A 13583-nucleotide genomic window follows, 5' to 3' on the forward strand; every position below is an offset into this window, starting at 1 on the left:
ATAAACAAAATATTTCAAAACTGCGGACTTAAACGAGAAACTTCGTTCTGCCTTAGCCTTGAGTCGTCTTGCCTTAGTAGCAGAACTAGCTGGTAGCTGACGTCTAAAAAATTAAAGTTTTTGAACATTAACAACTGATGAAAATGAAATAAATGTGTCCAGTTTAAACTTTTGACACAATGAATAAAATACATTTCCTTATCATCAGAAGACTTGAAGAGTAAAAAGTAAGTAAGCGTACCCCTATATTTAAGAACATTTTAAAATCATATAACGTATTTTAAAAACAACAACACTACATTTGAATACATAAAATGATTGGAGACTGTCAACGTGTCATGTATTTTCGCGAGTTCAAAGAAACGTCTAAATATTGACAACTCGAGAAGACTAGCACATCAAAACACTTAAATATCTTTTCAATAGTTAAAAGACAACTAAGAATGAAATTATAACGTTATAATTACCTTGAACTGAGAGTAAAATCACGGTGACCACATTTTTTATGCCCTCTCATATCGGGGAATGCGTATGTAAAACACGAGTTAAAATGTATCGAAGCTCTCAAAAATCGTTACTACCTCCACATTTTTTACAGAAACTACCAAATGATTAAAAAATCTTTGAATATTTAGCTTTTTTTCTGCAAATTACTTATGGACTATTTATTATGCGGAGGATAGAAAAAAACGCCCTGTTAAAACAACAAGGGCGACTAGTGCTCTTATTATTTACATTCGCTCTACACATTTTGTTTCCCTTTGTTGTAATTAAAGACTTGTTCTCAAACACTATAAGGTCGAATAAAAAGCAAAAATAAACGGAAAATGTAAATATAAGTATTGATTCTTATTTTTTTGCGGCATGAACGCTCGGCCGCGATTTTGCAAATTTTCCAAGACTCGTTATCCTAGGTTGGATAGTTGGGAACACATATCTAAAGTTTCAACACAAAACATGATGTACTTTCCTGTGAGACAATGACTTAAAGATGCTGGCATGTAAGACCTTAATCAAGGTGTGATGCAAATGCGAAGCTGAGTAGTATAGCTCTCCTTATTTTTGAATAGTCGAGCTCAACATCATTGGTCAACTTTTGAACACCAAATGTATTTACAATTCAAATAACTTTATCATTTAATAGCTGGATCATGACCATTCGACATTTTTAAAATTCCTATGGCTTATTTACTTGTCAATGTTTATATCCCCCCATCGGCTTTTTTGATTTTTAAACTTTGATTAGAAACAATTTTATTGTCATGTAATTGCGTCCTTTGATAGGTTGAGGTTCATCAATTGAGATGAACAATATTTTCAGTTTCAGGGTACATGTTGATTGTATCTTAAGACATAAAGTAATCCGCAATTGTGCTAAAAAAATAATCCTTATATAAAAATAACACCATAGCAGTAAAATAAAAAAGAGCCTGGTGATAAGTTTTTTTTTCATTAAGCCATGTTTAGAAAGCTGATACTATAAACACAGTTGTTGCCAGTTCAATGGTTATAAATTATAACTCTAAAGTTAATGTTGGTACATGGCTGGTTATCAAACATGACCAAGCTATTCAACCCTTGAACACTCCGACCAAATGTGTGATGATTGGAAAAAGGCTTCTAAAGTAATTGAGTGGACAAGACCTATTTTTGTAAATATTATAATATCGTGTGTCTACAGATATGTGGCTGGTATTCGAAATGTCTGTGATATTTTGCCAATACACAATCTGACCAAATTTGGTGATGATTGGACAAATTCAGCGCACTAGACCATTTCTTGGAAACTTCTATGATTAAAGTCATATTAACTCTAGCGTGACTTGATGTTTATGGCTGGTTATCAAATTTGTCCAAGATACACATTTTGACCAAATTTGGTGATGATAAATGGACAAAGGTTTCTGATGTAATTAAGTTATACTAGACGCTCAGAGTCCAAGGAATCTGAACATTGCAGATCTATTTCTCGCTATAGGAAAAGGTTTACATACGAAAATAAAAGCGCCCGGGGAGTTTGATCTCAGCGCAATACACTTTTCAAGCGCCCCGGTGATACAGTTTTTGAAAAACAGACACCCCGCTAAAATGGCCTACTGTCTCCCTCACGCTCCATCCTGTTTAAAGAAATAAGAAATAAGGTCTCACATTTGTCTTTTAAGACGTTCCCAGTTTTAGTTTGCGGGAGTGGGCTCTTGTATCGGTGTCAAGAGATTTTGTCATTAATAATTGATATTCAAATAGACATACAAATAAAGGTTTTGAAAGCACCGGTCTACCAATACCTACAAATGGATAAAAAAATTGGGGTTTTGAAAAATGGATATTATTGAGAAGGTCCATAGTGATTTTTTTTTGGAAAACTCCTGGAGGTATACACCAGTGTCTGTCCTTAGCTCAGAACTTTTAAGAACTTCCCTAAACATAGTTATACGCTCTAAAACGATAAGTATGGTCCCAAACTCTCTAAAATTGGTATCGTTATGTTATCAGACACATTTTAATTGGCCAATTTAAACAATTCTGGCATGCAAACTTCAATACTACAATTAAAAACAAAAATTTGAATTTCACACACTACTATTCTGCTAGCAACTTAAAAACCAAAATATTAAATACATCTCTTCATCATTATATAACCGACATACTGTTGAGAAATATAAGCAATTAATGACAACAACAGATAAAGACACTCTCGAAAATATATGTAGGTTAATTCGAACAATTCTTAGATCATGCAACAAAAAAATCTCAATATATCCTAACATCTAAAATAATCAAAACAAAATAACACACACTTAATCAAAAGTGTAGTATTAACTATTAAACAAGGCAGTAAAACTTACCTTACAGATTAATCCATAATTTCCCCAATTGCTTTCCCATTAAAATATTCCCATTCATGTATTCGCATTCAACCCACGCAAAAAAACGAGGAACAGAAACCATCTCCACTGGCGGTGTGCTGTGTTAACTCGTTCGCCGTTTATCATTGATCACTGCATCTCTATTCATAGTATAACTCAATCTTCACCCAAATGTCGAGTATTGTATATATCTAATCCAAAATGAACAAGAACACTGTACGATCGGAGATACTTGTAGAAACTCTTCCCAAAGACTTTAGTATCAATTTACATATTAAACATACTTTTACTCGCACACCCTATTCCAGCAACCTAATTATCAAGTTTGTGAGATGAGATTGTTAACCCTTGCAATCAGATGAAAGCCATTCTGCAAGCACGAAAATTAAGAGAAGTCTATGTGTATGTCCCCGCAATTTACCGCGATGACGCGGTGGCAACGCGTATTTTGCAAAAAAACAACACGCCTGGTTGGTAGTATAGGTTGATGTTACGGAATACTGTTTGAAATTTGTTGCGACAAGTATATCTTTGTGCTTCCCTGTCGCAATGTCATTTGACGAAAAATGTTTTTGCGTTGTCTGATACTAAAAATGTGTCCATTAATTTAAAATAAGAGGTTTTGTTTTTGTTTTCCAAATATTTGCATACCGCGCGCTCAGCCCTCACAGACAGCCGTTTCCCAGCCCAGTCATTATCAACAGACGCTATCACTCTTTTTTTTAAAGCGCCCAAACGGTTCCGATTTGTATTCGTACTAAAGTCAAAGAAAATTCTGTAAGATTCGTTCACAAAAAAAAGTTTTCAAAATTACACGGTGCCAAAACAGATTGTACTGAGGCGATTTTGGCGCTTTGTTCGCGAAAATGTAAACAAACAATACATAAGACTACACACCAACTATGAAGGTATTTGGACATGCGGTGTCAGAAAAAAGTTTCCTATTTGAATCGGTATTAAAACAAGCTAGACAATTATTCGCCATATGTAAACATTAACTATAAACTGCAGGTGATCGTCGCAAAATTTCGTGAAGTTGATGTTGAAGTGTTGGGGTGGGGGCTTGAACCCGTGGTTTTGAAATTGCATTTTATTTATGTACATATTAATTAGTTTGTGAAAAGCCGCCATTTCAATAGAAATGTTTGAGAGCATTGATATTAGGGACTTTCCATAAAGATATTATACAGAGTATTGAATAGGTTATATTTAAAACAAGAACACTCTAACTAAGAAGTTATGAAGTTCAATTATAAACAATAATAAGAAAGTGACAAGTAGCTTTTTTCCGGTATAACCTCATATCAAGCGGTTTCCATCATTTTTAAATCGTGTGCATTCTGGGAATATTGATATGAAAAGCTGCAGGAATAAGTGCAGTAATCTAACGTTTAATGATAAAACCCGTTGAATTGCAAGTTGACATGTCTCTTACCAAAACTGTTGACTGCTCCCTTTGCCATTAGATCAGTCGTTATTGCAGGACCTTTTGTGCAATGTTTTTTCAACAGTAATAACTGTTGGATTTTTATATAAACACTTGAATGAGGAAAACTTTTGAGCGAACGATTTATTGAGACAAACGATGATAAATTATGTTAAGGTTAAACTTTATTATTTAAACTATGGTTTGTATCTTTTTACCTGTAAGACGATCCTGAAAAGGAAGTTATTTTCAGGTGAATACAATGAACGCTGAATGTTAAGATATTATATTTTTGTGCCGGTATTGAAAACCACAGTATTTGAGTTATAAAAATAGGTATATACATTTAAAATTTAGATTTTAAAATAGTTGTTATATAAACAGTTAAAATGGCATCAAAGCAAGTAATGTGTGAAATGTGTTGTAAGGAAGAGGCAGTTGGATGCTGCAATACATGTGGAAACATTGGTGAATCGTGTTCCGGAATTCACAAGACGGGAAGGGCATTCCAAACCCACATTCTGAAGACGTTTGGAAAGGATCGGTACAATCCAAGGCGTATTATGTATGATATCATAGAGGAGACATGTAAACACCATCCGACTGAAAGAACGTTATTGTTTTGTAAAACTCATGAAATTGTGATCTGCGGTCGATGTTTCCCTTCGGATCATATCCCATGTGGTTATGAGATTGTTGATTTGAGTGAAGAGGCAGGTCATATTGATAACGACCAAACTAATGTTATGTCTACAACTTTAAGCGATATCAAGAATGACAGTAAGCGCATGAAGGAAGAAGCTGATAGAAAAAAAAAGATATACCCATGCGGTTAAATGCAACAGAGAACTGGATGATTTGAAAAAGAAACTTAAACAGAAAGTTGAATATTCAATAAGAAATTTCAGACAGGAAGTGCGTAAATTTAATAATAAAAACATAGACGCCTTTTTATACATTTCTTCCGTTTGTGAAGAGAAAATGGCATGGGCTATTGAACATGAAAGTCAACTCGACGAGTTTTTTAACAACTCGTTTCCAGGTCGCCTTTTTCTTATGAGCCGGATGTTTGACAAAGAAATTTCAGAGGTCAAAAGACAGATGAAAGAAGCTGAATACAAGCATACTATTAAACAGTTTTGCTTAAAGGAAAACTCAGTTACCTTAAAACACCTGACTGAAGATTTGAGCGGTGTTTGTGATGTTCAGGAGGAAGTAGATGGAAGAGATGAAGGAACCACTTACTCAATGGGGAGTTCAACTCAAAAACCGCAAAAGGTATGCTTCGTCAAAGAATGCAACTACTTTGTTTTCAAATATTTTAAGTAGAAACATTGCATTACATAATTGCGACGGTATTTAGATATGCAATGTTAACATAAAAATAAAATGTTCCACCGATTACTTTCATTCTATATATAGAATATTTATTTTCAAGATAATTACAAGAGTTCTTTGTCAATAATCTAAATAATGCAATACCCGACTTAGAATTTCTAAACATTTTCCATGCTCAATAGACAAACCGAAAAAGATGTAACAAATATATGCATATGCGCTATATGGGAAGTAAAATCGATCTTCATATACTCATGACCTGTCATCCGTGGCGAATTTCCTATCACCTTAATCTTTAGTTGATAGTAAACATAAATCAGGCCCTTTCTTGATAACAACTAAGCAAAACTATGTATTTGTTCCACCAACTGAAGGTTATCTTCCAAAATTGCTCAAATTCCTTTGATTTGCATTTGTTTTGGGTTAAATTTGTGATATCACAAATCACAGATATCATTGCTACACTTTAAACCAGCGTTTTTTGGTCTTATTAACGCAACAGGTGTCACACTTACAGAAAATTGGGTTAACGAACGACCAGATAAGAAAGGTCAGATGACAATATAAAAATTAGGGCTAGTAGGGAAAATAAAGGATAGGTCGGGAAGCTGAACTACTAATGACTCAATTTATATTGAAAACGTGTAAGAAACTTTTTATAACATTGGTGCAATCCCAACTAGACGTATATGATGAAGAAACAGTCATTCTATCTGTGAATAAGGAATAAGTTCGTGAAGTTGATGTTGCATAGTCCAATTGCAAGAGGTTATACAGAGTATTGAATAGTTTCAGGTGGAAGATGATGGAAGCAGCGAAGAAATAACTTACCCGTTTTGGGGTTTAACGGAAAACCCCAAAAAAGTATGTTTCGTCAAAGAATACCACTATGCATATTCATATATGCATCGTACAAAGACGACAAGTATTTAGTAGCACATGCAATGCTAATACAAAAACCAGCATTTCACCGTTTACTAGTATAACCTATATGAAATAAAAAAAGTGTTTCTGTTAGATTTTAAATGTTATGTGTATTAAAGTTCACTGTATTGTTTAAAACCAAAAGGGAAGTTAATGCTATTGTTAATGAAGTACATGTATAAGTTCAATGTTATGTTTTAAAATATGTACTGCTAGTGACTCATTATACATTCCAAACTCGCATAGAACTCATTGAAACATTAATTTAAGCCCGATTAGACGTATATGTTGCAGAAACTGTCAGTATATTTGTGGATAAGGAATCAGTTCGTGAAGTTGATGTTGCATTGTCGTTGAATGGGCATGAACCCATAAATAGATTATAGAGAGTATTGAATCGTTTCAGGAGGAAGAGGATGAAAGCAGCGAAGATTCATCTTTCACGGTTGGGAGTCCACCTGAAAACCTAGGAGAAGTATGTTTCATCAAAGTATGCCACTTTGCATGTTCATATATTTTGCGTAGACATATTGCATCGTACAATGGCGACAGGTATTTAGTACCACATGCAATGTTAACACAAAAATCACCTTTTCACCGTTCATATTTTATTCTATAAGGAGTAAAAGAGTGTTTAGTACCACATGCAATGTTAACACAAAAATCACCTTTTCACCGTTTATATTATATTCTATAAGGAGTAAAAGAGTGTTTTTGTTCGATTTTAAATGTAATATGTATTAAAGTCCGTTGTATTGTTTAAACCAAAAAGGAAGTTAATGATATTGTTAGTAGAGTACATGTATCATTTCAATGTTAGTATGTTTTAAAATATGTACTGCTAGTGACTCATTAGACATTCTAAACTCGCAAAGAACTCATTGAAGCATTCGTTCAAGCCCGACTAAACGATTATGGTACAGAAACAGTCAGTATATTTGTGGATAAGGAATCAGTTCGTGAAGTTGATGTTGCATCGTCGGAGAGGGGACTTAAAACTGTGGTATAGAATTACATTTAATCGTTTGATTTATGTACTTAAAATGTGTTTGGTAAAGCCGCTATTTAAGTAGAAACTTCAGGGAGCATTGGTATATTGGACTTGCCATTTATATATTATTCAGAGTATTTAATAGTTTCAGGAGGAAAATCATGGAAGCAGCGAAGAAATAACTTGCCCGCTGAGGAGTTTAACTGAACACCCAAAGAGAGAATGCTGCGTCAAATTAACCCACAATGAATGTTCATATATATTACGTACATATATTGAACTGTACAATAATGACAAGTATTTAGTAACACATGCAATGTTAACACAAACATACATCAGCTTTTCACCGTTAACTATTATATCCTATATGGAGTAAATATTTGTTTTTGTCAGTTTTAAAGGTTGTGTTTATTAACTTACACCGTATTGTTTGAAACCAAAAAAAGAAGTTTATGTTATTGTTCGTGAAGTATATGGATCATTTAAATGGCATCATGTTTGAACTTAATGACTCATTATACATTCCAAACTTGCAAAAAATAATCATTAAAACATTGGTTTAAGCCAAACTGGACGTATTTGATGCAGAAACAATCAGTATAATTGTAGACAAGCAATCAGTTCGTGAAGTTGATGCTACATCATGGTGAGTGGGCTTGAATCCATGGTTTTGGCATTGCATTTTATTTATATACGTATTAATTGGTGTTTGAAAAGCCGCCATTTGATTAAAAACGTCAAGGGGCATAAGTGTAAGAGTCATTCCATGAAGAGATTATAAAGGGTATTGAATCGTTTCAGGAGGAAGATGATGGAAGCAGCGATAAATTAGGTTACCCATTGTGCAGTTCAACTGAGACACCGAAAAAAGTATGTTTTGTCAAAGTATGCCATCATGTGGGTTCATATATTTTACGTAGACATATTGAATCGAACAATGGTGACATGTATTTAGGTACACGTGCAATGTTAACACAAAAAAATCAGCTTTTCTCCGTTTACCATTATATCCTATATGGAGAATATATTATTTCCATATACTAATTAGATAATTGTATCAATTAAATAAATAACGCAATACACGGGTTAAACATTCCTAAATTTTGTCAAAGAAATCGATGTGCCGTTTAAACCATTTAGTGTTTAAAAATGCCTGTACGGACAATATATTAATGTTTGATGTACCTGTCAAGTTGGTTCGAAAGTACGTTTTATGCATAGCATCACTTTTATGACTATACTTGTTAAGCAATTTTTGAAATTTGTTTTTAAAATTCCACTTTCAGTCACGACAGCAGATCTTGTGCGAGAGATCCGAATTCATGAGAAAAAGAGCAACGGCCTACAATTTCAAGTCATTTATTTCTGATTATTACGATCAATATTGCGTAAAAATCCCAAACTCATAAGAAAAAGAACATTTTATAATCTGTTGACTTGACAGCAATGGTGTTTGCCATAACGTAACCATGAATTCATCAACAATAGTCTTATAGTCAGATATAAAGAACATTTTATTTTCAATTTCACATTTCCAGTGACTTATGTATACTAATATTATTTCCATGTTTGCTATCGTCGAGACATTCCTACAATAAAGTACAATAGTTAAAATGCAATATGGGTTTCATATTCATAAACTCAATAAATAAACAAATTAATTCAGAAACCTAGCCTAGAACTGCCTTATCAATCTTCTATTTAGCAGCGTTCTCGTCATTGTTGGCGTTTCGTCTTTGCAATTGAAATCATATAAAACACATAACATGACCCTTATCCGTATATATTATTATCCACCATTCGTTCAATCTGCCCAAACTAAATTATTGCACAAATTGGAATAACTGGCTTTTCTTTAGTCATATTATATTTTCAGGGAATCATAAGATAGTTATTCAGATGTGCTAAATAAAATGAAACCAAACTGTTATGAACAAATAATATATTTCAAAGTATATTGTTATATGTCAAACCTTATCCGTCTTTTTGTAGGCCCTTGACTAGTAGTTTAGATGCCACAGGGCTTGACGTTACGACTGGACGCGACATCCCGGCAAGGCCATGGGGTCCCGACTGTTTATGGATGAACAATCGACAATATGGGCGCGACAAAGGCGATCGTCGATACGCTGGGAATGGAGGCGGTCGACGCCATGGCGACAGCGACCCTACTGAAGGTTTCGGAGACGGAGATTATACTATAAGTTTTTAGTTGAACAATTTTAATTTTCAGACGGATTAGTTTCGTGAACTAAAATTAGCAAACACGTATTATTGTGAGAATGCGGTTTCATCATCACTGACACTCGCGAACTATATTCTATATTCTGCTAGCTTATGCAGAAGTATTATGTCAACGGTCCGGTTGTAACTGCAACACATTATCGACAAACATATACAATATTTTAGTATTATTTATTAAAACATCATAATTAAAAAAGTCAGGTTGTGTGAAAACAATAGTTATGCATTGTATGTACTTCAATATTCTAATCAACTTTTACTTTTTGGTTTGTCTCATCACTAACGTCATGCAACCATAAAGGAACCAGTTTGCATTACTTGTTATATTATATATATATTATTGCGGATTGAATCTAGAATTTCGATTTCGACTAGCTTTATTTATTTTTGCAACATTGCATAATATTCATATACATATTCTTCCTATAGTTGTACTTACTAAATCGCTTTTAATGTAATATCTACAGAGTTTCTTCGTTACTTCAAAAAGATGCAAATCGACATCTAGAATTTCGTTTTTGTTTAGATTTCTCAATATCTCCGCATCATAAATCGTTTGTTCTTTATGAAATGTTGATCTTTTTATTTGATTTTAGTCTCATCTATGCATTGTACACTCATGAATAAAAGTACATTTAACAAACAATACTTACAAGTTCATTGCCCCCTAGTTAAAGTTGTAAGAGAGTATCAATTTTATAATACAACTGAGACACATATCAATAAATATTTTTACAGATATGAGCAAAACACCCTTGCTAATCCCTCCCTTTTTTAAAACACCTTAAATGCAATGAAAACAAAAACAAACAAACAAAGATATTGTAAATGAGTACAAATGCACAACTAAGAAATATGGATAAGATCAGATAAAAAATACACATATGATCAGATCATTTGTGGTCGGATAAGCAAAGCGATTTTACATATGACTGAAAATGTTACATTTGCTTTGTTATGTGTAGCTATTGATCTAGTGGTGATAGATGCATGCTGTTTTGTATTTGTTCATAGGTGGCCCCCTGTCTTCATCTTTGGGAATAGAGACAATGGTATAACTTTTATGACTATTAAAATTACTCTTGCTGTAGCAAGAGAAGCTGAGACGATATCATATATAACTTTAAATATTGTCACTGTTTGTTTAAACGATATTTAGACATGACCTAATGAAAAGGAGCTAAATAATTAGGAAGGTACGAACTATCGCTACTCGGTTATCCCTCATCATGTTCACTATGACTCAAACAGGCCTCAATGTTGGGGAGCTAAATAATGAGGGAGGTACGAACTATCGCTAATCGGTTATCACTCATCATGTTCACTATAACTCAAACAGGTCTCAATGTGAGGGAGCTAAATAATGAGGGAGGTACGAACTATCGCTACGCGGTTATCACTCATCATGTTCACTATGACTCAAACAGGTCTCAATGTGAGGGAGCTAAATAATGAGGGAGGTACGAACTATCGCTACTCGGTTATCACTCATCATGTTCACTATAACTCAAACAGGTCTCAATGTGAGGGAGCAAAATAATGAGGAAGGTACGAACTATCGCTACTCGGTTATCACTCATCATGTTCACTATAACTCAAACAGGTCTCAATGTGAGGGAGCTAAATAATGAGGGAGGTACGAACTATCGCTAATCGGTTATCACTCATCATGTTCACTATAACTCAAACAGGTCTCAATGTGAGGGAGCTAAATAATGAGGGAGGTACGAACTATCGCTACTCGGTTATCACTCATCATGTTCACTATAACTCAAACAGGTCTCAATGTGAGGGAGCTAAATAATGAGGGAGGTACGAACTATCGCTACGCGGTTATCACTCATCATGTTCACTATAACTCAAACAGGTCTCAATGTGAGGGAGCAAAATAATGAGGAAGGTACGAACTATCGCTACTCGGTTATCACTCATCATGTTCACTATAACTCAAACAGGTCTCAATGTGAGGGAGCTAAATAATGAGGGAGGTACGAACTATCGCTACTCGGTTATCACTCATCATGTTCACTATGACTCAAACAGGTCTCAATGTGAGGGAGCTAAATAATGAGGAAGGTACGAACTATCGCTAGTCGGCAATTCCTTATTTATTACGGTAACTTTAACTTGTCCCTATGCTTAGGAGCTAGATAATTATAAAAATACGAACTTTCTTTACTTTGAGGATTCTTTTGGTGTTCACAGTGACTTAAGCATGTTCCAATGCTAAGGAGCTAAAACGAGATGAAAATACGAACAATCGCTACTCGGCATTTCTGAATTAAGCAACGTTTGCGACTTGTATATTGACGTTGTATTGCCGTACAATGTATGTGCCGTCGATGACGTCATTGACGATGATACTTTTCAAATAGCAGAATTTATTATATTTTCAATAATCTTGGAAGCGTAATGGTTCAGCCTTATAATTGTAATTAGAATCATGAGTGTAAATAAAACATTTAAAGTGACACTCTTATTCAAAATCAATGCATACACATGTATAGCAAACATATATTTTGAGTGATAAACTTTCAACTTCTTCCTGAATAATGCATTTATGAGCAAAATTAATTACTGATAATAAGATTGTAACCGTGTATTTAATAGCTGAAATCGCAAAAATATTAAATAATTGGTGAGTGCTCAAAGATTTACTGCGATCTACGAAATACCGTGTTTTCTGCAACTTTCTTTCAAATTAAACTCCATTATTTTCGACATTTATTCATCCATATTGGTATATTTAAACATATTAATCGTGGTAAATATTATTTGAATGTAAGAGTGCATCTTTAATATTTAAGAACTGCGATTCATTTGTGTATGTCAATATTTTGCCAATGCAACGGTATTCGTTATCTTAAGTATGACACAATAACTTTTTGTCTTTTCATAGACAGTCAACGCTCATGTTAAACAAACAAAGTTCGATAATATTATATTGAACGTCGAGTGTCAACTTAAATGTGACCATAATTTGTTCATACAATTGAACATTGATATAAACCATTACAAATTTGTTTTCACCATAATTGTCACTTCCCTACCCACGGTGCATGTAATGCATCTGAAGACATTTTTCGAGATTGTTTTTTTCAATTTTCCTGAAGCTACATAACAGATATATATCATTTGACAAAATTCACAAAGGTTCTTCTTTGAGTGATCAGTGATTATAAAAAAGAACATGGTTAATACATTCTGGTGAAAATTGGCCGAAAAGATTTATAATTGTGTTGTGTTTTTATAAAGATCATTTATTTACACAGTTTCAATTGTTAACATGGGTATTTCTCCTGCGTATTTTGTTTCAATAAAACGTGCGTTATCAAGAACAGAACGAAACAGAACAGAAGTTTATTTTTATTAAGACTACATAGTCCCTCATCATACAATCAATTACATTAGTGTACATACACACAAAAATAAACACATACATATACAAAGTCATAAAACATTCAGTAATACAAACAAAACACAATGTGGAGGGTAGTAATAAATAGTTATCTATATCTATGTGGAGGGTAATAATGAATAGTTATCTATATCTATGTGGAGGGTAGTAATAAATAGTTATCTATATCTATGTGGAGGGTAGTAATAAATAGTTATCTATATCTATGTGGAGGGTAGTAATGAATAGTTATCTATATCTATGTGGAGGGTAGTAATGAATAGTTATCTATATCTATGTGGAGGGTAGTAATGAATAGTTATCTATATCTATGTGGAGGGTAGTAATGAATAGTTATCTATATCTATGTGGAGGGTAGTAATGAATAGTTATCTA

The 13583-nt window shown here is 33.7% G+C and overlaps 1 protein-coding gene across 5 annotated transcripts; it reads left to right on the forward strand.

The window, feature by feature from the left end:
• The first annotated feature begins 4359 nt into the window (after positions 1–4359).
• On the forward strand, positions 4360–10414 carry LOC128241418 (uncharacterized). 5 transcript variants are annotated; one of them, XR_008262357.1, is made up of 6 exons: positions 4360–5571; positions 6421–6495; positions 6962–7030; positions 7692–8416; positions 8833–8900; positions 9539–10414. XR_008262357.1 is itself a non-coding variant. In XM_052958337.1 (4 exons), the coding sequence occupies exons 1-4, from the start codon at positions 5275–5277 to the stop codon at positions 7920–7922; spliced, it is 672 nt and encodes a 223-aa protein (XP_052814297.1). In that variant the 5' UTR covers positions 4360–5274; the 3' UTR covers positions 7923–8826. The 5 variants fall into 5 exon arrangements, 3 of the variants coding, with proteins under 3 accessions (XP_052814297.1, XP_052814298.1, XP_052814299.1); XR_008262356.1 differs by having other exon boundaries at positions 8833–10414; XM_052958337.1 differs by lacking the exons at positions 8833–8900; positions 9539–10414 and having other exon boundaries at positions 7692–8826.
• Positions 10415–13583: the final 3169 nt, after the last annotated feature.

Source organism: Mya arenaria, chromosome 7, assembly GCF_026914265.1.
Source record: "Mya arenaria isolate MELC-2E11 chromosome 7, ASM2691426v1".
Lineage (NCBI taxonomy): Eukaryota > Metazoa > Mollusca > Bivalvia > Myida > Myidae > Mya > Mya arenaria.

Coding starts and splice junctions, on each gene's coding strand:
- LOC128241418 (XM_052958337.1), top strand. CDS start 5,275: ATGGCATGGGCTATTGAACATGAAAGTCAACTCGACGAGTTTTTTAAC. Junction 6,496..6,961: donor TAACGGAAAACCCCAAAAAA/GTATGTTTCGTC, acceptor GAATCGTTTCAG/GAGGAAGAGGATGAAAGCAG. Junction 7,031..7,691: donor CACCTGAAAACCTAGGAGAA/GTATGTTTCATC, acceptor AGTATTTAATAG/TTTCAGGAGGAAAATCATGG.